This window comes from Epinephelus moara, chromosome 4, assembly GCF_006386435.1.
Source record: "Epinephelus moara isolate mb chromosome 4, YSFRI_EMoa_1.0, whole genome shotgun sequence".
In the NCBI taxonomy this organism is placed as follows: Eukaryota; Metazoa; Chordata; class Actinopteri; order Perciformes; family Serranidae; genus Epinephelus; species Epinephelus moara.
Genome location: NC_065509.1, coordinates 9382754 through 9408309, shown reverse-complemented (window position 1 = coordinate 9408309; position 25556 = coordinate 9382754). Strand labels below are relative to the sequence as shown.

At 41.6% G+C, this 25556-nt stretch overlaps 2 protein-coding genes and 3 non-coding genes across 5 annotated transcripts in view; 4 read left to right on the top strand and 1 right to left on the bottom strand.

The window, feature by feature from the left end:
• ptcd3 (pentatricopeptide repeat domain 3) overlaps positions 1–2805 on the bottom strand; it is a 12931-nt gene extending 10126 nt beyond the window's left edge. Inside the window, exons 1-5 of the mRNA XM_050041884.1 lie at positions 2678–2805; positions 2118–2170; positions 560–599; positions 408–453; positions 236–304 (exon numbers count right to left, since the gene is read on the bottom strand). Of these exons, the coding sequence (XP_049897841.1) occupies positions 236–304; positions 408–453; positions 560–599; positions 2118–2170; positions 2678–2805 (336 nt within the window). The remainder of the gene's footprint in view (positions 1–235; positions 305–407; positions 454–559; positions 600–2117; positions 2171–2677) is intronic.
• A 213-nt stretch (positions 2806–3018) lies between these two features.
• polr1a (RNA polymerase I subunit A) overlaps positions 3019–25556 on the top strand; it is a 37855-nt gene continuing 15317 nt past the window's right edge. Inside the window, exons 1-28 of the mRNA XM_050042384.1 lie at positions 3019–3186; positions 4453–4561; positions 4771–4866; positions 5048–5197; positions 5450–5560; positions 5746–5831; positions 6130–6218; positions 6432–6512; positions 6868–6985; positions 7282–7423; positions 7554–7715; positions 7828–7950; positions 8065–8292; positions 8378–8485; positions 8581–8727; positions 10254–10445; positions 10676–10825; positions 11053–11236; positions 11327–11409; positions 12444–12602; positions 16877–16975; positions 17089–17241; positions 17420–17502; positions 18215–18380; positions 23529–23652; positions 23977–24077; positions 24223–24422; positions 24942–25109. Of these exons, the coding sequence (XP_049898341.1) occupies positions 3110–3186; positions 4453–4561; positions 4771–4866; positions 5048–5197; positions 5450–5560; positions 5746–5831; positions 6130–6218; positions 6432–6512; positions 6868–6985; positions 7282–7423; positions 7554–7715; positions 7828–7950; positions 8065–8292; positions 8378–8485; positions 8581–8727; positions 10254–10445; positions 10676–10825; positions 11053–11236; positions 11327–11409; positions 12444–12602; positions 16877–16975; positions 17089–17241; positions 17420–17502; positions 18215–18380; positions 23529–23652; positions 23977–24077; positions 24223–24422; positions 24942–25109 (3689 nt within the window). The 5' untranslated portion in view covers positions 3019–3109. The remainder of the gene's footprint in view (positions 3187–4452; positions 4562–4770; positions 4867–5047; positions 5198–5449; positions 5561–5745; positions 5832–6129; positions 6219–6431; positions 6513–6867; positions 6986–7281; positions 7424–7553; positions 7716–7827; positions 7951–8064; positions 8293–8377; positions 8486–8580; positions 8728–10253; positions 10446–10675; positions 10826–11052; positions 11237–11326; positions 11410–12443; positions 12603–16876; positions 16976–17088; positions 17242–17419; positions 17503–18214; positions 18381–23528; positions 23653–23976; positions 24078–24222; positions 24423–24941; positions 25110–25556) is intronic.
• On the top strand, positions 9256–9392 carry LOC126389533 (small nucleolar RNA SNORA5). Its single transcript, XR_007569874.1, has one exon. It is a non-coding gene; the product is annotated as a small nucleolar RNA SNORA5 (small nucleolar RNA).
• On the top strand, positions 11585–11721 carry LOC126389531 (small nucleolar RNA SNORA5). Its single transcript, XR_007569873.1, has one exon. It is a non-coding gene; the product is annotated as a small nucleolar RNA SNORA5 (small nucleolar RNA).
• Positions 21746–21882, top strand: LOC126389530 (small nucleolar RNA SNORA5). The gene has a single exon (XR_007569872.1). It is a non-coding gene; the product is annotated as a small nucleolar RNA SNORA5 (small nucleolar RNA).

The following is a 25556-nucleotide window of genomic DNA, read 5'->3' as shown; positions in this document are numbered from 1 at the left end:
TTCAGAGGAAGGTAAATCTATACTACTATACAAGCTGTACACTGACTACTTTAAGTTATATCACAGTGTCATTTCTATAGTGTTGTCCCATGAAAAGATATAATGAAATATATATATATATATATATATATATGTATATATATAGATGACTGCTTTCAGAAAAGAAATAGAGCACAAAATTAATCCAGTTGAGTAACATGATGTCAGTGTAAAGATTAGCATGTATTTGACGTACAAACTCAGCAGTGGTTCTGGGAGCGAGGTAAGGATCATCCTGATACTCGTAGGGATATGCTGTAGGATCCTGGAGGTAGAAAACAAAACAAAAAGTTAACACACAGACAGATTGATACACAAGTAAAGATCCACACTGAAAGGTCATCAGAAACATGTGAAGGAGCTCTCACCCTGCCAACAGTCGAAGCCAGAGCCTCCAGCACCGCCTCCTTGCTCCTGTTCAACGAGAGGTGACATTCAGTCTGGGTGGTCTGTTTCAATATAGGGCACACAGTGTTGCCTGCACTGTATTAAACATTAAGATGTCATGTAACACACATACCATGTTTTCTTCCTGGGGATGACAATAGTCTCTGTCGATTCTGCAACGACATCAAGAAAAGGGTGTGTCTTTAATGCCACTTATATATTAAAATCAGTTATAAAAAAACCACCTTACCTCTGATGCAGTTAATAGGTGATTTGCTCAAATTAAACAGGAGCAGATTTTCTCTAAATTCTAGACATTTTCAAATAAATCAAATTACTTGAAGGATCGGTCTGTATTTTGTGTGTGTCGACAAATCCCATGTTTGTCCATCTCTTGATACTTCCCAACGTCCAAACCTATCTGTGGCTCACCCTTAAACCTTAAAATATGTAGGTTGTTTCTTTGTGTTTCTTTAAGGCTAACATGGCTAAATTAAATCCTAAAACAGCTGTAAACACTGTATTTTTATGCAAAAATGACTAAAGGTGGAGTAAATAGTGCATTTGTTGGAGAGTTATTTCAGCTGTGTTTTAATGCACATTGCTCCAGTGAGTAGATTCATGGCTGCGGGATGATGTATGTCGGATCATCTCAAAATATACTGTAAATGTTGACCTTAATGTAGTAACCCTGTGCAACAGTGTGGCTCATGTTTTTGAAAATCAATAAACAGACGAATAAACCAAATCCTCTGTATATTTTATTACACAGGTATTGAAAACACGAGCAGTAACCCTGATACAAGTTTGCTGGAGGATTTAACCTCCTATAATGAATGCATATATTAATGAGCCCTTGACACAAGGATGACAACACTTGAAATCAGCTGATAAACATTTTAAAACAGTCATTCAGTCGTGGTACTTTCATCTGAGGAATATTGCAAAAATACGTCCACAGTTATCCTTCCAGCAGTTACAATTGGTGATCCATGCCTTACTGTAATACTCTTTATTCCTGCCAAAGCCAAGACGCTGTTACCCAGTGACAGTTAGTCCAAAACTCTGCAGCAAGACTACTCACTACGACCTCTTATAGCTCTCACATCACCTTGGTTCTGAAGTCACGCCATTGGCTGCTGATTAAATTAGCATTAAATTCACAATCCTCCTCCTCACGTATAAGGCTTTGAATAATTTTGCTCCAGAGTATATTAGTAAACTACTAATGCTGTATAACCCTGCTAGACCCCTCAGGTCCTCTGAACACAGCCTGCTAATTGTACCTCGCTCAAGACTGAAAACATGAGGGGACTGTGTGTTTGCTGTCCTGGGTGCCAGGCTGTTTAGCAGTCTTCCACCAGATCAGGTCAGCAAACTTTCTTGAGGAGTTTAAGTCACAGCTGACGACCTGTGTATATTGTAGGTGTTTTTTTATGCTTGGATCATGTACTCTGTTTTGAGCTGTGATACCGCTATATGTCGTGTGTGTGTGTGTTTGTTTGTTTGTTTGTTTGTGTGTGTGTGTGTGTGTGAGAGAGAGAGAGTGAGTGTTGTATTCCTCATTTGCTCTTTAAACCCCCTCCCTGTTGTACAGCACTTTGTAACCTCGGTTTTAAAGGGTCCTATAGGAATAGCAACGTACTAACAACAATGTTTCAGTCATGACCAAAAATCTTTCTCCAAATTACCTTTATTAGCTTCTGCAGCTTGTTGTCGTAGAGCTGAAGTCCAACCAAAACACCTGGAAAAAATGGGAAACTAAATTAACCACTGCTACTTCAGTCCTCTGGTGGGATGTGTCAATTTATAGATCCCCTTTATGCACAATGCACAATGAACATACAGTATCTATTATCCAAGTAGATTATTATTAGCTAAGATAACATCATAATAACACCCATGGTTGCAAATAATGTTCAACACAGAATGTACAGTGAGGATGACAGACAGCATTTGTCCTTCTGTAAAAGCCTCATGGTCTTTTAACCGACAAATATAACCCGTATGAAATATTTGAGATGAGGTAAAACACCATTTACATGCCTAACACTAACTTCTTCCTCACATATATTAAGTATCAAATTTATCAACGTTTGCTGCAGTGATGTAAGTTAGCTTCATGAAGACATGACCTCCTGTCAAATGATGCTAGCTGAAGCTCGGAGGCTCATGTAGCAACACAAATAAAAGACAATTATGTCGACTGAATAATATTCCGCTTTACAACTTTGTTTTAAAGCTGTCTTACCTGTGACCCCGCAAAAGCTCGACGTTATTCAACAAAAAGCGACTGTTTCTCTGGATGTAATGCCCTACGTGCCTGCCGGGCGCCGCCATGTTGTTACGAACTGAAGGCTTCTGGGAGGGAAAAACCATGTGGGCTCAGAAAAGGGGAGACAAAAATAACAACACTGTATTTTAAATGAATACGACACTTTATCCATATGTAACATCCTATTAGTACAACATTTATACTTATAAAGTTACGTTAAAAGTATAATATCCACTAAGTTCGTGAAAAAGCGTTGTCATCTGTATTTGTTCCCCCCCCCCCTCTCATCTTTCGTGTGGTCTGACGGTCCCACGTGTGGAAGAGAAGCAACTTTGTGTCGCATGTGGTTTAACGCTGCGCCATGAATTTATATCAATAAACACCTCAAAGTTTGGCTAATTCTCCAAAATGTTGTTTGGAAAAGATGTGCCATGGCGGCGACTGGAGGGCATGTCGTTTGGCATGTACTCTGCCGAAGAGATAAGGTGAGACACAGCTTATTAGCTTTTGCTCTCAATGCTAAACATGAGTTCAAAACAACATGCCTGACATTATCAATGGTAGTTTACCTTAACGTTTTGTTCCAGGACTCCAGTACGTGCAAATTACACACATATTTTAGCTAGGAGTTGCTAAGTCGATGTTTTTCATAGATATTTCTCATTTGTTGTTTTGTGCAGCAACAGTGAATGTCAGTCAAATGGAATAGTGTCACCCTCCATTTTCAGTTTGTTCATTCTCACCTACTTTGATTTGATGTAGCAAAATGACACTAAACCAACTAAATACTGATTACACCTACACTGATCAGTCAAAACAGTACAACCATTGGCTGGTTAAGTGAGAAACATTGATCATTTCATTACAATGTATTGTTCTGCTGGGAAATCTTGGGTCCTGGCATTCATATGGACGCCACTTTATGATCTCCACCACCCAAACACCTGCAGACCAAGTACCACCCGTCGTGGCAATGGCACTTCACCATGGCAGTGGCCCCCCAGCAGGTCAGTGCACCATACCACCCCATAAAAGCTGTTTAGAAATGGTCTGAGGAACGTGTCAAAAAGCTCAAGGCATCAACCTGACCTCCCAACTCCCCCAAATCCCAATGTGATTGAGCATCTCTTGGAAGTGCCGGGGCCCCAGAGGCACCCCTGATCCATGGTGGGGCCTTCTTGGATCGGATTTGGCTCTGACCTGTCAAGGCTGGGCCACAGGACCTTTGGGTTGTGTCCTGTGGTGTCTGGCACCAGGGTGTTGGTGGCAGATCCTTTGAGTCCTGTTGGTTGTGAGGTGGGGTACCAGCATATCCCACATATGCTCAGTCAAATTGAGATCTAGGGTGTTTGGAGTTAAGATTGACACCTTGAGTTCTTTGTCACGTTCCTAGGACCATTCCTGAACAGTTTTTATGGTGTGGCATGTTGCATTGTCCGGCTGGCACGGAGAAGTGTTGTTGCCATGAGGGAGGGTACTTCATTCACAGCAGTGTTTGGGTGGGTGGAGTGTGTCAGATGGCATTCACATGAATGACAAGACCCAAGGGTTCCTAGCAGAACACTGCATTATAACAAAACCATTAATGTAATTCATTACACCAGCAAGTGGTTGTAATGTTTTGGCCGATCAGGAAACATGATAAAGCTACCAGTTATTCACTACAGTAACAGCTACCCCAAAAGTTGCTAAGAATCCAGTATTGTAGAGGCACTTAGTATAATAATGCATTATTCTCCTCTCCTGGCTAGGAAGCTGAGCGTGAAGACGATCACTAACTTCCGGTTCCTCGATGCTGTTGGGAATGTGGCCCCAAACAGCCTCTACGATCTGGCCCTTGGACCAGCTGACAGCAAAGAGGTGCATCTCCACTGAAATCATATTACTTTATAGAGTAATGTAATGACTCAGCTGTAAAATGCCATAGATCTGTCTGCTCCTGATCTGTGGCTCGACCTTACCGGCTAACTATTCTGTGTGTGTAAAGTTTAAGATTGCGAGCCTTAACTTTCAGCAAGTACTTAGAATGACTTTTCTTAAATGTAACTTTCTGTTATTGTTTCTACCAGGTGTGTTCAACCTGCTGTCAGGACTTCAACAACTGTCCAGGACATCTCGGACACGTAGAGCTGCCTCTACCTGTTTACAACCCACTTTTCTTTGATGTAAGCATGTTCACAAATGCACCACACAACCATGCATATACATGTAGTACACACACGTAATGATGGACCAGCCTGAGAAATTAAGATCTTTTAAATCAGTATCGACTTTTAAATAACTTTCTGAATTTAATATTGTTTACCCTTTTCTCTTATCACCTCCTACAACTCTCCTTTTAATCAGAAACTCTACCTGTTGATTCGCGGATCCTGTCTTTCATGTCACATGTTAACGTGTCCCCGAGCAGCCATCCACCTGCTGCTGAACCAGCTGAAGTTAGTGGACCATGGAGCCATGCAGGACGTCTACCAAATAGAACAAGTTCTCAGCCAGGTGGGTTTAAAGTTGAATTATAGCAGGACTGTGATGAATTGTGATATTATTATTTGGGGTGTTCTGTGAATATTTTGGACAGGGTTTTTATTCATTGCCAATGTGTAAGTCTCAGGTTGCTCTGCTGGCTTCGGTTTCCCCACAGTAGTTTTGTAACTACCATAAACCAACAATTCTCTGTTTAAACTTTACTTATTAATTTGTGTGAACTCTGTGTGTGTGTGTGTGTGTGTGTGTGTGTGTGTGTGTTAGCACCTGGAGGAGAATCCCAAAGCCACTGGAGATGAGATCGAGCAGGTGCTCAAGCAGTTTACAGACACGGTAGTTGGAGTGAACGCTGAAACTTCAGAGAACACAAAACCAGTGAGTACACACTCACATACATGTCCAAAGACATGCAGAAACATGGTACTCAATTACAAACATTCACACACATAAAATCACTTGAAGACTTTTTAATGTGATTTAATATATGGAAACCATATTATTCTATACGCAGCCCTCACACTTGCCTTATTTTCTGTGTGTGTGTGTGTGTGTGTTTCCAGATTAAACACCTTGTTGAAAAGAAGAGCAGTCTGATAAATGACTTCTGGAAGATCCACATGAAGACGAGGAAGTGCCCATATTGCAGGTAACTTGATAGAAGTGGTGAAGCACTGCACTCGATTCTCATTAAATGTTGTCGTGAAATACTTTGTTTATCAAATCTTAACCATATACCACCTTATTATTAGTTGTGTAGAGCCATTCATACTTAGAGATGTGTATAACATTCTGTGTACCAACTGATTTTAGGCCTTGTTTTCTACATTCAACAACTAACCATACAGGAGAAAATCTCTGAAATGGTTATAATGATGAAGTGCCTCTTTACTCTGATGTAGATAATGGTCCATTGTATGCTGTAATCATGGTTTCTGTGTGTGTAGGGGCGGCAGGGTTACAGTGCGCCGTGAACACAACAGTAAGCTGATTGTCACAATGCCATCAGGAGCACAGACCGTTGTCAATACTGATGGTAAGTCATGTTTGAAAGAAATTAGATTGAGAATAAACATTATTAACTTCTGAGTGACAGAGAGAGACAGAGCCTGTTCATGTCTTTGTTTTGTTGAAGTGGTGTGTAACTTGAAACTCTGCACCAACTTTGCACCCTTTGTAAAGCCCTGCCTATACATATATACATACAGTAAATTAATATTACATTGCTTTTGTTTCTGTCTTCCTGTAGAAGATCTGATAGCTGGAAAGAGAGTCTACCTGACAGCTAGTACTGCAAGAGAGCACACCAACAAACTGTGGGAGAGAGAAGGTAGGCCAAGAAAACAATGTCCCACCATGTGCATGAAACTGTACTGTTTTACAATTACATCACATTTAAAGGAATCAAAAGTGAATATCTGAAGTTTGGTTTCACCAGAAGGTCCATTAGACTTGATTGAGAAGAACATATGAAAAAACGGTCACATTTGAAACTCTATAAAAACTGAATTTTAGATTGTAAATATATAAGGATGCAAGAAGGAATCATTTGTGATGAATGACATGTTTTGCATTTCTTTGTGTTTTTAGTCCCCCATTTATAACTTTTTTTTTTTTTTACCACTTGTAGCTATTAGAAGGAATCATTGTCAAAGTATGAATCTTCTAACCTCTCTGTCGTCCAGGTTTCTTCTTGAAGTGTCTGTTCTCTGGGCTGGAGGAGGGGTCCGTGTCAAAGAAGGGAGAGAAAGGTTTCTATCCAGACCTCTTCTTCCTGGATCTGCTGGTGGTCCCACCTTGCAGGTACAGTGTGAGCAAACACACTCACATACTGTACATTGAACCACTGCTAGTATAAAATTATACAAATACTAGTGGAGACCTCCACAACAGTCGATACAACAGTAATTTTGGCTCGATTTTCTTTGGTAGCATGGGAGCAAAACAAGCGTGTACAAGCTGGGAGGGATGCAAAATCAAAATATAATCTCATCTTAAATATATTCTTTCTTTTGTGTGATCATAAATAACAGTAGTATTGATATTAGCAGAGGTTGTGTGACCCTATTGCACTATCACACCCCTCCTCTCCCTGTCAGGTACCGTCCAATCAATCGACTTGGTGACCAGATGTTTACAAACGGTCAGACAGTCAACATGCAGGCTGTCATGAAGGACTGTGGACTCATACGCAAACTTCTGGCTCTCATAGCAGGAGAGAAAACTACTCAGGAGGAAGAGGTAGGATAATTTTTAAATCCATGTTTATGTATGATAAAGCATAGCTGCAGAGACAGAGTTAAACATCTTGATTTCTGTGGTACAGTCAGCCTCATGGTGTGGTGAATAGGTCCTCTCTCTTCCCTCTCAGGCTCCTGAGCAGACAGACCAGACATTCCTGGCCGGGATCCCCGGACAGACTCTGACAGATAAACTCTACAACATCTGGATCCGACTGCAGACCCACGTTAACATCGTCTTTGACAGTGACATGGACAAAATGATGACGGAGAAATACCCTGGAATCAGACAGGTAGCACATACACAGATGCTGTTGGTAACACAAAACACCACAGAGCTACATGACCTAGTTTGTTCGCGTTTTAAGACATCCCAGATGTGTAAAAATCTCCTCTTCCTGCCAGATTTTGGAGAAGAAGGACGGATTGTTCCGGAAACACATGATGGGAAAACGAGTGGATTACGCTGCACGATCTGTCATCTGTCCAGACATGTACATCGAGACCAACGAGATCGGAATACCAATGGTACACCTGTCTGTGTTTCTGATTAATGTTCAGCCTAAAGGGAGAGTATAAAACGTCCTTGATGAAGAGGAAATATAAATAATATGAGCTCTAAACTTTTCCGTGCTCGTGCAGGTGTTTGCCACCAAGCTGACCTACCCCCAGCCCGTCACTCCCTGGAACGTGAAGGAGCTTCGCCAGGCAGTTCTCAACGGGCCCAGCGTCCACCCCGGTGCTTCCATGGTGATCAATGAGGATGGCAGGAGGACCATCCTATCAGCTACCAACCTTGCACAGAGAGAAGCTGTTGCCAAGCAACTGCTGACACCCTGTCCTGGTCCACATAAGATGCCCATGAAGATTGTAAGTCAGACACTTTACCGTGCGGCGTGAGTTAACCTTTCATTGTCAGTGACACAGCCCCTCACTCTTCTTCTGTGGTCTGCAGGTGAATCGTCACATAAAGAACGGAGATGTTATGTTACTAAACAGACAGCCAACTCTGCACAGACCCTCCATACAAGCCCACTGTGCACGTGTCTTACCAGGAGAGAAGGTACGAGCTCATCCAGAATCACTTGTTTTTTTGTGTGTTTGAAAGAACCATACGATATGTGACAAATTGTACTTGATCTTGATTTGATGCTACAGGTACTAAGACTCCACTATGCCAACTGCAAGGCGTACAATGCTGATTTTGATGGAGATGAAATGAACGCGCACTTCCCTCAAAGTGAGCTGGGCAGAGCAGAGGCCTACATGTTAGTCAGCACTGACCAGCAGTACCTCGTCCCCAAGGTGAGTTAATACACACTGTTGATAGAAGATTTTCATAGAGAATAACACAGCTCGCCACAATCCTAAACTCTGTGGCAACGATAGCTGCAGGCAGCTCTTTGTGTTTCCAAAGTTTTACAGTTTCAGAGAGCAGGATTACACAGTTATCAGGGTAACCATGCTGAGATATGAAACTTCCTGCAACCACTGCAGTTTGTCAACTTAGTAATACCGTTTTGCAGCACATTCTTTAACGTGACATAGCCAGTAACCACTGTTGGCATTTAGCTTATGTAATTGGGCGGACAAAGCCCAAAGAAGAGCAGACCAACTGAGCTTTTTACAATGTTTTATTGTAGAATAGGCAGATTCACGCACGTAGTCTTGTCACAGTATCTTCAGTCTACCTCAGCAGGTTATTTCTAACTGGTTGTAACAGCCATCTGCATTGCGGGGCTTAGTGCTAGAAGGTGCCATGACATTAAATGAGCAACTGTCTGACTGTATAAGACAAATTACTTCATAGACCTTTGTTTCTATTAGCTAAAATGCAGCCTTGTCAAATTCAGTGCTTCCTCCTCAGTGGATGCCACTGGCCAAAATGGCTGCCACAGTGAATGTGTAGTTCATGGGCCTCGTGGTGCTCCATCATGGCCACTGGGGATAAATATGTACTACATACAAACACATACACACATGTAGTGAAATGAACTGAACCAGTGAATAGTGCTATTAATCTGCTGCTGCTGCTACAAATGTTACAAAACCAAATGCACATGTTTTTATGCCTCCGCGCTGGCGATAGCAGAGGCATTATGTTTTCAGATTGTTGGTCCGTCCGTCCCTCCTTCTCTTTCAAATTAGGCACAAACGTCCTTTTGGACTCAATGTGAACTGTCTGGATTTTGGCGGTCAAAGGTCAAGTTCACTGTGACCTTGCATCTGTCCCATTCTCATGAATGTGATATGTCAAGAATGTCTTGAGGGAATTTCGTCATATTAGGCACAAACCTCTACTTGGACTCAGCAATGAACTAATGAGAATTTGGCGGTTAAAGGTCAAGGTCACTGTGACGTTTCTAAACATGTTTTTGGCCATAACTTAAGGATTCATATGCTAATTATATCAGAACTTCACACTAATGTCTGATAGGATAAAATGATAAAGTGATGACATTTTACATCTAAAAGGTCAAAGGTCAACTTCACGGTGACATCATAATGTTGGGCCATTACACAACACCATAACTCACCATAACTGTTACATTACATGACTATTCATTTAAAGCAAAAGTATATGCCAGGGTTTACCTGTCTGATGGTCTAAATGCTGCTTCAGAGCCTACATTCATCAGTAAGTGACATTATAACTGTACATATTAAGAAGTAATTATACATACTAGGAAGTAACCACTCAGTGGGCAAACAGTGTTGTTACTGCTGAGTAGCAGACGACCTACTTCAGGCACAGGAAACTCCTTTTAGTGTCCTTCACATTCTTGTAAACACACACAGGTCCGTACTCATGTTCTTCCCTCTGTCTTCAGGATGGTAAACCTTTAGCAGGTCTGATCCAGGACCACATGGTATCGGGTACAAGGATGACGATACGAGGCTGTTTCTTCACCAGAGTCCAGTACATTGAGTTGGTGTACAGAGGACTGACGGACAAACCAGGCAGAGTTAAACTGCTTCCGCCGGCCATACTCAAACCACAGCCACTGTGGACAGGAAAGCAGGTAATTGAACACGGGACGTTTTAGTCTGTTAAAGTGGGTACTCTCCAGCTTTATGACATTGACAGCCGAAATAAGTAAGTCACTTTAGCCTAAATGTTGAAGCCAGATGTTCACTCACTCCAGCTTTCTTCTTGTCCTCCTTAACACAGCTTTGTCCATACTGTAATTGAATGTAATGCCTCTGCTAACTCCATTGTACTGTTGTGTCATTAACTTGGTGTTTGTCGCAGGTGGTGTCTACGCTCCTACTGAATGTCATCCCACAGAACGCTGTGCCTCTCAACCTGATTGGCAAATCGAAAATCCCCAGCAAAGCATGGATCCAAGTCCCGCCACGAGCTGCTCCAGGATATAAACCTGACAGCATGTGTGACTCACAGGTACACACACATACACACATGCTTGAGGTGGACAGATTTCACTTTCCAATCCAAATTCACACCTTGCCTTTGATTGAAATGTTGAAAACTCAGATGTTACAAATTGAGTGTAGCTGGTGTGGAGCTTTTTAAATTGTGGGTACAATGTAAGCAATAGATCACTTTTTAAAAATGTTTTTTCTCTATTTAGTAACCACTCTTTCTTCCTTGTTTTCTTTGTTTCCCAGGTGGTGATTCGTCAGGGGGAGCTGTTGGTGGGGGTTCTGGACAAAGCTCACTACGGCTCCTCAGCCTACGGTCTGGTCCACTGCTGCTACGAGCTGTACGGAGGGGAGACCAGCGGCAAACTGCTCAGCTGCCTGGCTCGACTCTTCACTGCTTACCTGCAGCTGTACAGAGGCTTCACTCTGGGTAAGAACCCACATACAGTAAATGGAACTAACACGCCGAGCCATGTGTTGCTCTCCTGACACAGACATGTTTTTTTGTGTTTGTTTCTAGGTGTGGAAGACATCCTGGTGAAGCCGGGCGCCAACGGGCAGAGGAAAAAAATCATTCAAGAATCACTGAAGATTGGCACTAAAGTGAGTTGAAGCACCAGTTTGTTCTGATAGTGTTTCCATTACTGATGTAACACCTAACAGTGTTAGAGTGTTAAGCATCTTAATGAAGAGACTACACTTTGTGTTATTCAAACCAATAACCAAAGGGAAAACATCCAAGGCACAAATACACAGTAAATAAGCATTTAGAAATAAATGCAGCCTTGTCAAATTCAGTGCTTCCTCCTCAGTGGATGCCACTGGCCAAAATGGCTGCCACAGTGAAGGTGTAGTTCATGGGCCCCATGGCTCTTCATCATAGCCACTGGGGATAAATATGTACTACATACAAACACAAACATGGAGTGAAATAAGCTGAAGCAGTGAAGAGCGCTGTTAATGTGAAGCTGCCACAAGTAATGTTTAGTGCCTGAACTTTTGTGCTTTCATCTCTGAGTCTTTGAAAATCTAAACTGTCTGTAAGCTGCATGTTCACTGGCAACCGGTGTGCAGTCTATTTGTTGCTTTCAGCTCTTCAACTTAGTGTATTCAGGTTGGATTTGTAATAAGGGGGTGGTGGCATCCATTACTGTGTGCTACACTCTTTAATCATGCTACCACTGGGTGGTGCAAGAGTCTGAATTTTTCTACCTCAACACATTGTGACTTTAAAATCAACCTTAAGCCTGCAATAACTGATCTTTTTGGCCTCTTGAGGATGGCGGAAATAAGTTGCGAACACAACACTGACATAACATCTCAAACTTGTTTGCAAACAGGTGGTTATTTACATCAGCAATTATAGTGCAACATTAGTAGTCGTTGGGAATCATGTTTCTGGCCACCTGGCGAATGTAAACCCAACTATAAATGTTGCTGTCAGCACTGAGAGTGAACCAGAACAAGTTTTAGGCTGGACTGCTAAACAACGAGCTGACACTGATAATTCTCTGATGATTCGTCACTACAAGTAACGACTTTTACACTGTCACACTGTCATTTGATATAAAATTACTGATTATAGCTAAAGCCCAATTAAAAAGAATAAAGCAATATTTTTACTTTCTGTCTCAAAGGCCCTCCAGGCAGCCTTCAACCTGCCGTCCAATGTGGATCAAGCTGAGGCTCAGAGCCGCTGGCAGGACGCTCACCTCAACCCAGACCAGAGAGACTTCAGCATGGCCGACCACAAGTTCAAAGAAGTGGCCAACCAAGTGAACAACGACATTAACAAGGTAACCTGCCACTTGCAGTACCATCATCACTGCGACTACTATTCAGTGCAGCGAACAATGACCAGTACACAACCTCTCACTCCTGTTGGTGACCATTATACCACCATAGTGAGATGGAATAGAAGTACTTAGGTTGTTTCCATCGCAGGATCTTTCCCAGGGGACCAAGAACTTTTTTCAGGAACTCTCAAACTTGATCTGTTTAATTAAGATCCTGTTGGATAGGTCCAGATGTAAAAATGTCCCTGCCCCAGGGGTAGTACTTGCCAAAGGTTTAGTAACTATAGGGTGAGAGAGAGAGGGAGCAGGATTCGAGCCAGCTAGACAGTGTATAAGAGAGAGGGAGCAGTAGCGAGGGGACAAAGCTGCTGAACGGGAGAAATAAAACTTTATTCCCCAATAGTTTCATGGCGGTAACGTTCTAAAGCAGGAATAAATAACCAGCAAACTTTTGTGCCTCCTTTTCACTCGTTCATTATTAATTCAAGTATCAGAGTCCAGCATTGCCCCGGGGTCAGGGGCAGGAAACCTGTGACCTTGGAGCATCATGCAGCTCTTTATGTTGTGTTCATATCGGGCACGAATAAAACAATTTGTGAGTGAATTACATGTAAAGTCATCGTAAGGACGCCATTAGATGAGAATTCACGCTGGGTGACGTGATGGATGCAATTAAGCGGTGCAAATGAAGCGAGTCGCGAGATTCTGCATCATACGTTCATTTGCGAAAATTGAAAAGTCTGAACTCCAACCTAGTTGCGCCACAACAGCCAATGAGCATTGAGATCCTCCGGGTACGTATGATGCCGAGGACATACTGGCAGAAGTTAATTAATCGATTCAGCGATTTCATGCATGTATGACACGAGTCAGCCCAAAATATTCTAGCATTCAAACTAGCACTAAATTCGCATGGCGTTTACTGTGAACACAACATTAGCCTTCTCCAGTGGCTTTGACAAAAATTAGATGGAAATGAATGAAACATGACTTAAAACATTTTTTTTTTTTTTTTTTAAATGTCCAAAAAAAAAAAGATATAACATTGTCAACTTAATTGTGAGTGGGATGTCTGCAGCCTGGCGCTTTTCACTCTAAATTTTGCCGAACTTCAACAGTGGTGGCTGTTCTTGAGTGTCTCTAGCTTGGCTAGCTCTGATTCCAAATCCAAAAAGGAAAAATAATGACGGAAAACAGAGCATTTTATAGTGCGTGGACATATTCGGTTGCTTTCACGGCCAGCACTTCAAAGTTAAATTACCAAAAAAATCACGAATAGCTCACTGCCACCTAAAGTTAAAACACATCAATGAATGCTCATTTAGACCTTATTGTAATGTTGACAGGCTCATATCGACTTAAGAGGCTGTGTTGCCTTTATTATAAGGCTCAATTATGTTTTTCAGCTCCAGACTGGAGGTAGAGGGGTGGTCAGGACTAGGGGGAAGTGATTGCAGGGGTTACATGGTTGCTGATAAGTGTTGTGAACAAGCTGGGTCAAATCCTCCTGTGCTTCTCTGGTGGTCCAGAGGCAGCATATGATGTCCATGATGCATCACCTCAGCCTCCAGGCGGACAGCTTTCATCTCTTTTAAAGAACTTAAATATTGACAGATTCAAGGATTTAATTTTCTGAGAATTTCTCATCACATTTTGATGATTGTTTCAAGGACTTCTTTTATTCTGGTGAAGTTATAAACATTGGAATGAAAGGGGAAAAAAGAACAGAGAAAAACAGCTGAGAGCGTAGTATGATAATTAATTTTGACATTAGAGGCAGTAGCACCACAAGAAAATGTTTCCTTTCTTACACAAAGCTGCTGGTATTAAATTATACTGGAATGGTATCAGATAAACAGCAGCTTACCAGTATCTGACACAGATAAATTGTTTTTGTTGTCCATGTAAAGTTTTGGTCCTCAGTTCAGATCGGACTTTGATATTAATTGTTTTGTGTTTGAAAATGAATGCTTCCCAAAAAATGCTACAATGATTATTGTAAAATGGGATCATATGTACCGTTTTGATCCGGTTTGTTTAAACTATATTTAAATCAGAAGTGAGGCTTCTTATTATTGTGCTGAAATGAAATAACTTGTAAAACATGAAAATAACAACACAATGTTCTGAAATGTAACTTGAATTACATATGATTAAGGGACATTATTTCAACCTTAAATTTAAGTTTCTTTCTTAAAATCACTATGTTTATTTATTCCCACAAAAAAGAATGAATGAAATCGATAGTTCCTTGTCAGTCAGGTGGGGTGATGTGTCCAAGAAACACTGGTCTATAATGGTAGGAAGAAAACTGAAGTTATGTAACAGTATTGACAAAGTACACTGTCACTTTTAAATTCCTGGTTCAGTGAGTTTAGTTCCCCCCAAGAGTCTATAGGGGGAACTAAGCAGCTTAGTCCTATAGACTTATAGGGGGAACTAGTGACAGTCAGTTGCTGCTTCAATGTACTTACACACGTGTTTGAATCCTGCACTGGCAGCTTTTTACAAGTCCTGTTTAGCTCCAGAACAGCAGGCCTGCAGCTGGCAGGCATTTGGTGTCTAGCACCTTAAACAGTGGGATGCAGGATTGAACTACCAGGTACAACCCCAATTTCAAAAACACTGTGGAAAATGTAAATAAAAACAGCCTTAAAGGGAAATTTCAGTTTATTTCAACCTGTCTCCTATCGTCCTAAATTTGTTTCAAGTGACTAGTGACATAAAAATAATAGTTAGCATGTTAGCCGTTAGCCGTTAGCCTAGATACAGCTGGGGCGCATACTAGCGTCAGACCTGTTAAAAGCTTTTTTCCACAAAGACCGCCTCATATCGTTAGGATAAATGTCAGAGAACATATAGAAAACGACATGTAAACGTGTTGTCTTACCTTACCGGTGTGCTGCCATGTTTGTTTACCATTTAGCTCTGCTTTCCAAAGCGCGGCCGAAATATCGCGAGAACAAGCAGCGATCTCATACCGTGCCTGAAATCTCGCGAGAACAAGCAGCAACAGCTGGAAGGCAGAACCGGACAGTAGCCTGAAAAGTTCATTCATTTATTTTATGAAAGATTTATAGAATAATGGCTGACTTTTTGCCAGACTTCGACTTTGTGGAGGAGGAATTTGATTTTGCAGAGTTTGATGGCCGCCCTTATTTATTTGAGCCAGAATACACTGACGAAGAGCTTCGTGAAATTGAAGAACGGAGGAGGAGAGAGAGAGAGGCGCAACAGGTAGAGGACGAGAGAGGAGGAATGGCTGCTGCAAGGCTGCGTAGCTCTGGAGATTGGTTGTGTACCTGTGAATGCTGTGCCCCAGTGCCCACAGAAGAGGAATGGCTCTGTTGCAAGGAATGGGACCGGTTGCAGCGTTATTTTCAAGGTCTGGATGTGACCAAGGACGAGACACCTAACGATATGAGGCGGTCTTTGTGGAAAAAAAGCTTGTTTAGTGGACTAACTTTGCACTTGAAGGTTGCCCGTTCATTTATGTTTTAACAGGTCTGACGCTACTATGCGCCCCGGCTGTATCTAGGCTAACGGCTAACATGCTAACTATTATTTTTATGTCACTAGTCACTTGAAACAAATTTAGGACGATAGGAGACAGGTTGAAATAAACCGAAATTTCCCTTTAAGTGCGTCTGTTTGTGATATTTGTTTAGCATCATGAACATTTCCTCTAGGGATGAGCGAGTACACTATTATCTGTATCTGTATCTGTGTCGTATCTGTTTAACCAACTAAATTATCTGTATCGGTACTCTGTGTATGCCAGAAAAGAGGAGGTAAATCAAAAGTGGGTTGGGCCTAATTAGAAGTTATTTTAAGCCTGAAATGTATGTGAGTTGATGAGAAGCTGTAATATTTAGTACCCTATGAGAGAGTATTTACAGAACAGCCCCAGAATTGAGCTCCAGATCATTCTATAACAAGAGTAGTGATTAAACACAGCTACCCAAATGAGGTTTTTCCAATATCACGAGTATAGATAATGACACATTTTACTCATACGATACTCGAATTCGTATCAAGTACATTATCTGTACCAGATACTCGTTTCATCTGAGTATTCGACTCAACCCTTATCAACCCCTTATTTTAACATTTGGAGTAAAGTATACTACACGGTTCTGTTTGTGTTATACGTTGTGCAAGGTAATGGATAAATGGAAATTTTGATTGTGGGTCTTTGAAAAGTCCTGAAAAAGGTATGAAATTTTGTCCATGAAAATGTGTGGGAAACTCATTCAGAATCCTTATCCTCCTAGGTGTGCATGCCAGTCGGACTACACACCTCTTTCCCTGACAACAACCTCCAACTCATGGTCCAGTCAGGAGCCAAGGGATCTACTGTAAACACCATGCAGGTACACCGTCCTACACTCACCTCAACTTTTGCATCCAACTTGAATAAAACCTCATGAGCCTTATGCTGTTCACCCACAGATACCATAACTCTGACTGTGTGTGTGTGTTTCAGATTTCATGTCTACTAGGGCAGATCGAGTTAGAGGGTCGTAGGCCTCCACTGATGCCTTCTGGGAAATCTTTGCCGTGCTTCCAGCCATATGACCCTTCACCCGGTGCCGGGGGCTTCGTCTCTGGAAGGTTCCTCACAGGCATTAAACCTCAGGTACACAAGGAGAGCTGTGTGTGTTGGTGTTGTAAAATGTGCTTTTACGTTGTAGCTCCTGGGATGCCAAATGGCGCACATGAAAGAACTCTTTAGCTCTTAGAAGTTCTTTTTAGTGATATTCATGAATTTCGTTAATTAGTGATTTCTTTCTTTCTTTGAATCTCGTTGTGTTCAGGAGTTTTTCTTCCACTGTATGGCCGGCAGAGAAGGACTGGTCGACACAGCTGTGAAAACATCTCGATCAGGATACCTGCAGAGGTAAATGTTACTGCACAAAAGGCTGCAGTCATCTTTAAAGTGTGGTCATGTGAGTGTGCAGGAGCATTAAATTCACATGTCTTCAGTCTCTCTCAGAAACAGAAAAGCAAACACTACACTGCACATGTCCATGCAGGCCCAGTTCACCAGTAAACATCATTTAAATAGTGTACACTATGACACATTTTCAGTTCAGCAAGTTCTTATCAGGTCTGGTGCCTGAGGTGTATGTAGAACTAACAGGCAAATTAAATAGTGTGGTTAACTTATAAAAGCATGGAAACATTATTTACACATAATGCAAACACTATGATATGAGCAGTGGGCAATGGGACAAACCACAGCATTATTCAAATATCAGAGGTTTTAATGTCAGGCTGTGACAAGCCAGCTGGTTTTCAGCCGTTACTTTGAACTGTTGAATTGTTATGCCCATTTGTTTAAATGAGATCACAGACATATTGGCTCCCTCTGGTGGGAGTTTTCAAACCAACCATATATATATTTTGTTCTGTGAGGGAAATGATGCTCCAAGCAATAGTGTATTCATAATGCGGTAGTGTGAAACTTCTCTGCAAAGGTTCACAATATGCACCAAAGCAAAACCACCTCAGCACGTAGAACCTCATCCTAGGATGCATTGTCTCTCCTTTCCCTCTCCTTATCTTGTCCCTCTTCTGTTCTATCCTCCCATACATCCTCGCCTCTGCAGATGCGTCATCAAGCATCTGGAGGGTTTGGTGGTGCAGTATGATCTGACGGTGAGGGACAGCGATGGATCCGTGGTCCAGTTCCTGTATGGCGAAGATGGGCTGGATATCCCCAAGACTCAGTTCCTGCAGCCGAGACAGTTCCCCTTCATAGAGGACAATTACGAGGTAAAAACAGAGGAAAAAAAACCCACAAACACTGTCGTTGTGAACATGCAATAAATAATAACATAAACATAAATAATGCAGATGGAATTTTGCTCAGTAAATGCTAGTGCCTAATGGTGGTATCTGTTTTTGGCTTTGGTGAGAACACCTCGATAAGTGCACCACATATGGTATTAAAACAAACAATGAAAGGCTGACGGACAGCTAAACTAGATGTATGACCTTAGGAGGTGAAACACACACAGAGGAACACACTAGACTAATGTTTTACTTCTCAGACAAATGGTACTTAAAGGGATAGTTCACCCCCCAAATCAAAAATGCATATTTTTCCTCTTACCTGCAGTGCTGCACGTTAATACAGTTAGCTGGTGGTTTGGTAGAAAGAAAATAGTCCCTACATGAAACTGCTCACAACAAGAGGCCCGTTTCCACCGCAGGAACTTCGGGGTAATTTTACGGGGCCGGGGCCGTTGGTTGCGTGTCTCCACCGCAGGAACCACCCCCGAAGGACAGAGTTCCGGAACTTTTACAGGGGCTAAACAAGTCCCTGCCTCGGAGTAGGTACTCAGAACGGCCCCGAAAGACTCCTGGCTGGGGCTTGGGGATTACTTGGTGCTGATTGGATATACTCAAGTAGGGATGTGACGACAACAGAAAGCAACAAAATAGCCGGCATTTTTAAAACTCAGCAGACGAGGGTTAGTTCGTTCATATAGCTTCCACCGCCATCTAAAAAAAACTCACTAAATGAAAAAAAAAAAATTATAAAAATATTTTTTCCAGCGGATATCTTAGTTACAACATGATTGAGCTAGCAAAGCAGTTTTGTGTTGATATGTGTGGTATGTATTCAGTTTTGGGAAATCACGATGTCTGAAAGCATCAGCTGACAGGGACAGCTAACAGCAGCAGCAAAGCTAACATCAGGACGTCATCTGTTAAAAGCCTCCCGTTGTCGGATACGACATGAAACTACTCCAGTTAGCTCAATAATGTTGTAACTAAGACATCTGCTGGGAAAAATATATTTTTCACGGGCCATTTAGTGAGTTATTACAGACACCGCTATCGGCTAACGGTGTCCCTACGTCGCCCCGGCCAAAATGGTCGCGCAACGATTACGTCACATCCAGAGCCCGTAACTTTACAGGAACCTTCCTCGTACTCCGCTCTCTCAGTGGAGACACGCCGGTTGAGAGGGCCGAGCGAGAGGACGATCCTGTAGTAGTTCCTGCCCCCCAAATAGTACCAGGACGATCCTGTAGTAGTTCCTGCCCCCCAAATAGTACCAGGAACTTCTTCAGTGGAAACGGGCCTAAGGTCTGTGGATTATCTTCAGTAACCGGGTCATGATTTCTGGAAAGAGTCATTTCTGTTGAGTTTTTCAAATGTATTTTTTTGGCGCTTTGAGCACCACAAGCTGAGTGCCATCTAGCTCCATTATATTAGAGAGAAGGCAGACATCTCTACAGCTGATATCTCCAACACTCTGCAACTCACACCAAAACAATCTAGATTGATAAATAGCCCTATAGGTAAGAGGAATAACATGTAATCTTGATTTTGGGTGAACTGTCCCTTTAAGAAAATTTATAATTCAGATTTTACACTTCAGCTGATCATATAACTAACATCTGAGAAACTAATTAAGAAATAGCTAATTATTTATAGCAGGGGTTTTTAAAGTCTGACACTGTGAAGCAGTCCTTTAGATAAAACTGTGACAACTGTGCCCCCCACTTCTCATCATTACTTTTAATAATATATAAATTTCAGTGTTACTTGAATTTGGGGGATAAACAAGCTGTAGATTATGGGTCTACAATTCCCATAATTTGGATAATTTTGAGCCTGTATTTGTTGTCGTTTTGGCAAATTGGCATCATTAAATTATGCTTAATTAGCGATTAGCAGTTCATAATAGTAATGTAGCCATGGATGCACAGACAGCCAATGCTGGATTAGTTTGATACTGAAAGAAAAATTAAAAAAAACAAAAAAAAACAATGTACATTTTAATATATCTCAGAGTATTCAGGGTTTTCCCTGGCTCAGAAAGGGGCTTTGGTGGTGATATCTGTGGTGCGCGCTTCGTATTTGCATTTACAGATCATGCAAATGTATTAAGCGATGCCATATCTTCTCTATTAGACGAGAGAGTTCCAAATAATACAGTACATTAGGGCTGGGCGATATGATCAAAATCTCATATCCCGATATAGGTCATTTCATATCCCCATAACGATACATATCCCGATATAGCACATTTTAATCCAATAAATACTTTTTTTTTTCCTCCCATCCCCGCTCCCACACCCCTCTTTGGTGGAGGGGATTTTCCATTGGTAGAGGGCTAAAACGGCTTTGGCGGCCACCAAAATATTTTCTATGCAGGGAAAACCCTGAGTATTTATAGAGGTGTATTCATGATGGACGTGGGAGATAATGATATTCTTGTAAAAGTACGTCACATTAAATTGATCTCTTCAGTTTGTCAGATAATCTGTAACCTGTAACTGGGGCACATGTGATACTTTTGGTCTATAATTATACAGTTACATTGGCCACAACAAAACAGATTTTAGCCACCTAAAAAAACAAAAACAAAAAAACTCCAAAATCCTCAGGTTAAACGTACATTATATTTGGAATATTTTCACCACTTAATCTCGCACTCTAAATGATCGAAGCAACGGTAGACCAGCACCTCCTGTGTTCTGGGAAGTAAGATTACTGTTTTTGTCCATGGAGTCTGGTGACTTTACGATAGCTTCAGTTCCCCGTTGAGAAAGGCTGTCAGGCGGCATGTTCAAGCAGGGAAAGTATTCTAAATATAGCATACTCTCAAACTGATATAATCTCTTTCTCTGCTGCTGCTGTAGCCCATCTGCTTAGAGGTTTGATGTGTTGTCTGTTCAAAGATGCTCTTCTGCATACCTCCTGCCTCCTCCTGCCTTTTTATGAGCTCAGACCAGTCTGGCCATGCTCCTCTCAACAAGGCGTTTTTCGCCCAGAGAACTGCGCCTGCTGTTCACTGGATATTTTCTCTTTTTCGGACCATCCTCTGGAAACCCTAGAGATCTTTGTGTGTGGAAAAACCCAGGAGATCATTGGTTTCTGAAATACTCAGACCAGTCCGTCTGGCACCAACAAACATGCCACGTTCGAAGTCATTTATATCACTTTTCTTTCCCATTCTGATGCTTGATTTGAATTTTAGTAGATCCTCTTGACCATGTCTACATGCCTAGATGCGCTGAGTTGCTATCATGTAATTGGCTGATTAGACATTTGCATTAAGAAGCAGTTAAACAGGTGTACCTAATAAAGTGGCTGATTAGTGTAGAAGTATATAGAAAGATTGCAGCCTTGTCAAATTCAGTGCTTCCTCCTCAGTGGATGCCACTGGCCAAAATGGCTGCCACAGTAAAGGTGTAGTTCATGGGCCCCATGGTGCTCCATCGTGGCCACTGGGGATAAATATGTACTACATACAAACATTAGTTGGCCTGTACTGAACTAGTGAACAGGGACAAAAATAGGCATCTTAAAAGGCCTCCTCCCTGCTCCTCACAGTTTTTCACCTTAGGAGCTCTTTTAAGCTCTAAGACACTTTGTAAATAACTTATCTTTACAAGGAACTGGTCTTAACTGTAAGGGAAAATTCTAAGAAAACGTCACAATTCTAAGAATTTTCTTAGAATTTTGTCACTAGGAGCAACTCTTAGCACTAGGAAGCTTTGTGAATATGGCCCCAGGGTCATTTTCTACCCAGGAAATCTAACCTTTTTTTGCTTTATGTGCCACTCAGCAGCTGTCATAGGATTAAACATTGTCCTCACCTCCAACACTGTATCTAGTTCTCTTTATACACTGTTTCCAAAGTTAACAACATGCCCACCAGCATGTCTAAACTCACCAATTAACTTGATGTACCCTAAAATATTTGCAGTTAGTAACTCCACCTAAATCAACAAAGAGTCATTTTACATGTCTGTTTGTATAAGGACGTAACAAACCAGATGATTAGTCTGCAAATACGCCTGTGTTCATAGGCAAATTTTTCAACCTAGGACAGAGCTGTGCCAGCTGTTCTTCCCTGCTCTTAGGGGCTAGGTTAATATTCCTAAGCTCCAGTGTTAAAATAATGGATAATACAATGAATAAGCAATTAATTCAAAGTTAAGTTTAGGGTTCTGCTTTTAAAGGCCTCAAGGGGATCAGATTGTATAATGTCATGGAGTTATGGAGGTTATTCTGGAGGAGAGGGGCACGACAGGTAAAGGCCCTCTGAGCTCTGTGCTTAAAACACAGACATGAGTGATATCAGTATTCTCATCTAAATCTTTACACTAAATAATTATGCTTCCAAATGTTTATAAGGAATCTTGACCATTTTGCTTAGCTGAATCATCTCATCTATTAAAGCTCTTTTTTGTCAGTTGGAATTGTTCGTCCTATCATTATAAAAAAATCAATCAATCAATCTTTATTCCAGACACAGGGAAGGTCCATAGTACAGTACAGACATACAAAACATTTTCATGTTGTACTTTACATGTTTTCATTTTCCAATAAGCAGTGCTCTGTGATCAAGAAGACAAAAACATCAAACTGCTGCTTTGTGGTTCTGTATGAGGCTTTTACAGGTAACACCTAAGTGTGTGTGCGGCGTCACCAAAGTGATGATAATGAAACTGCCAAAAAAAAACAAAACAAACCAACTGGGTCGGAAGCACCTGGCCCTGTGAGCTTCATGTGCACACACATTGCCCTATACCCCACAGGGCATATGAGAGTAGATGAACTTGCAAAATGCAACATGCAAGCTTTGATGCTGGCAATATACTGTTGTACAGGCATGGAAGGTTTTACAGTTCAATAGCTGAATAAAGTTTGCATCATACCATGTGGGCCTGGCCTACAGGGAAGAGCAATATATAGACTGTGTGTTGTGTTGGTCATACTATAGAATGATTATTTGTTTGTGCTCAGTGAAAAATACAGAAGATGAGGAACTTTTTAAAAAAAATGCATCATAATACTGGTCTAAAATATCTTATTAAGATTATTTTCCCTTATCATCCAGCCCTGATTACCACACAGTTGGTAGAAATATTAATCTGAATCATCCATTCCTCTTAGGTCATCAAGAGGTCCCAGGGCCTGGATGAGGTTTTGGCACGTTTGGACCCTCAGGCTGCCAGTAAACACTTTGCATCCATCCAGCGCTGGAAAACAAAGAGAGAGATGGCATGTCCACGGAGAGGTAGATAACAAAACCTCTGTACATCTTTGCTGCCCAGATATCTGTTGCATTTATAATCAGATTTCGGATATATATATTTATATTGACTAAGATGTATTTGTTTTACTTTTCCATCAACAGTTAACCCAAGTTACATTCTTTGCTACTACGCAAACGTGTCTATGAAATCTGGCTTAAAGTGCTGTTGACAATAACCAGATATACTCAGCTCAGCAAGCCTCAACAACTCAGTACAATCTTAAACATGACTTAACTGCTCTATGATATCCACATCATTGTGTATATGGATATTTGTCATGTAATGTTTATGTTTGTGTGTTTTAGGAGCGTTCTTGATGTTTTCCCAGAAGAAGCTGGCCAAACTGAAACAGAATGAGCAAATGACAGAGCCAGATGTCCACGGCAGAAATGCTGCTGTACACCAGGTACTCACACACAATTAAAATGTACAAAGATCTGTCAGTTTTGGTTTTACACTCCCTTCAGCCTCAGCTCATACAGTATGAAGTGGACCACTGACCTCTAATCTCATCTGACCAATTTGTAATTCGACCTCTGCTCCCTCCTCAGCTCATACAGCAGTGGCACTCTCTGGATGAGTCCAGCAGATCAAAATACAGCAGGAAGTCAACCCGCTGCCCTGAGCCCTCTCTGGGCTTGTTAAGGCCCGACGTCTGCTTCGGATCAGTTTCGGAAAACTTTCACAACATTACAGAGAAATACCTCCAGAGCGAAGGCAGGACGAGGCAAGACAGCCTGGACACCCACAGGTACTGAATGTGAGAGTCTGTAAATAGGACAAAAAGAATCCATACTGTAAAATGTAAGATAACTTAAAAAAGACCAAAAATCCAAAGTACTGAAACAACATTGGACAATTCCATCATATTTTAACATTTTTCTCATGTGAGCCCTTCTGATCCTCAGCAAAGGATTATGGTCATGGGATCAGTGGAAGTTCAATTCATACAACCTTCACAACCAATAGAGGGAAGAACTGCTGTGACCAGTGCTCCCTACTCCAAATAGTTAAAAGACTTCAGGCCTTTTTTTAATTGACTGCGTTTGACATGATTGATAATGTAATGTTAATGAATCTTTCACTTTTACTATCTTCTTAAACAACTTAGATTTGTAGGAAGGATTCTTCGTCATAGCACATAGCATTGGACACTGAAGGTGCACATTATTGAGCACATTATAGGAATGATCGCTGATTAAGAATTGAACGTAAAACTAGTAAAATAACCCTCGTGTGTCTCTCTCTTTCTCTCTCTGTGTGTCTTCAGCCTTCGGCAGCTGTTGAACTATAAGTGGCAGCGCTCACTGTGTGACCCAGGTGAAGCAGTGGGTCTGCTGGCAGCTCAGTCCATAGGCGAACCCTCCACCCAGATGACCCTCAACACCTTCCACTTTGCTGGCAGAGGAGAGATGAACGTCACTTTGGGAATACCTCGGTAATGTCACCTCAAGGTCGGAGACGTACTTGCTTTTAACTACGTGTTTGCGTGCAAATGATGGCTGCCTTGTGTTAGCTGTGTCCGTTTGGACTGTTGGTTGTGCACGTCCTCAGAAATTAGTGCAACCTGTCCTCAAGATGTAGTACACACGTGAACAATTAGGGCAGTGTTGGCAGAACAAGAGAAGGAAACTAACCATTGTCAAGTTCTGCTTTAGACATACAATCTATGATGGCGCTGCTGACACTTTTTTTGCCTTGATCCACCCTGATCTTAGTTCAAATAAACACAAGAAGTTTGTGCTCTCAAAAAGGATCAACACTCAGTGAAAAACCTCCTAAGCCCTATGATAAGCTAATATGGCAAGGCTTAACTATACAAACCAATGAGCAGTGATAACTAGCATGTCTTTGGGGTCATCGGGTGGGAACCTCCTTTCACCAG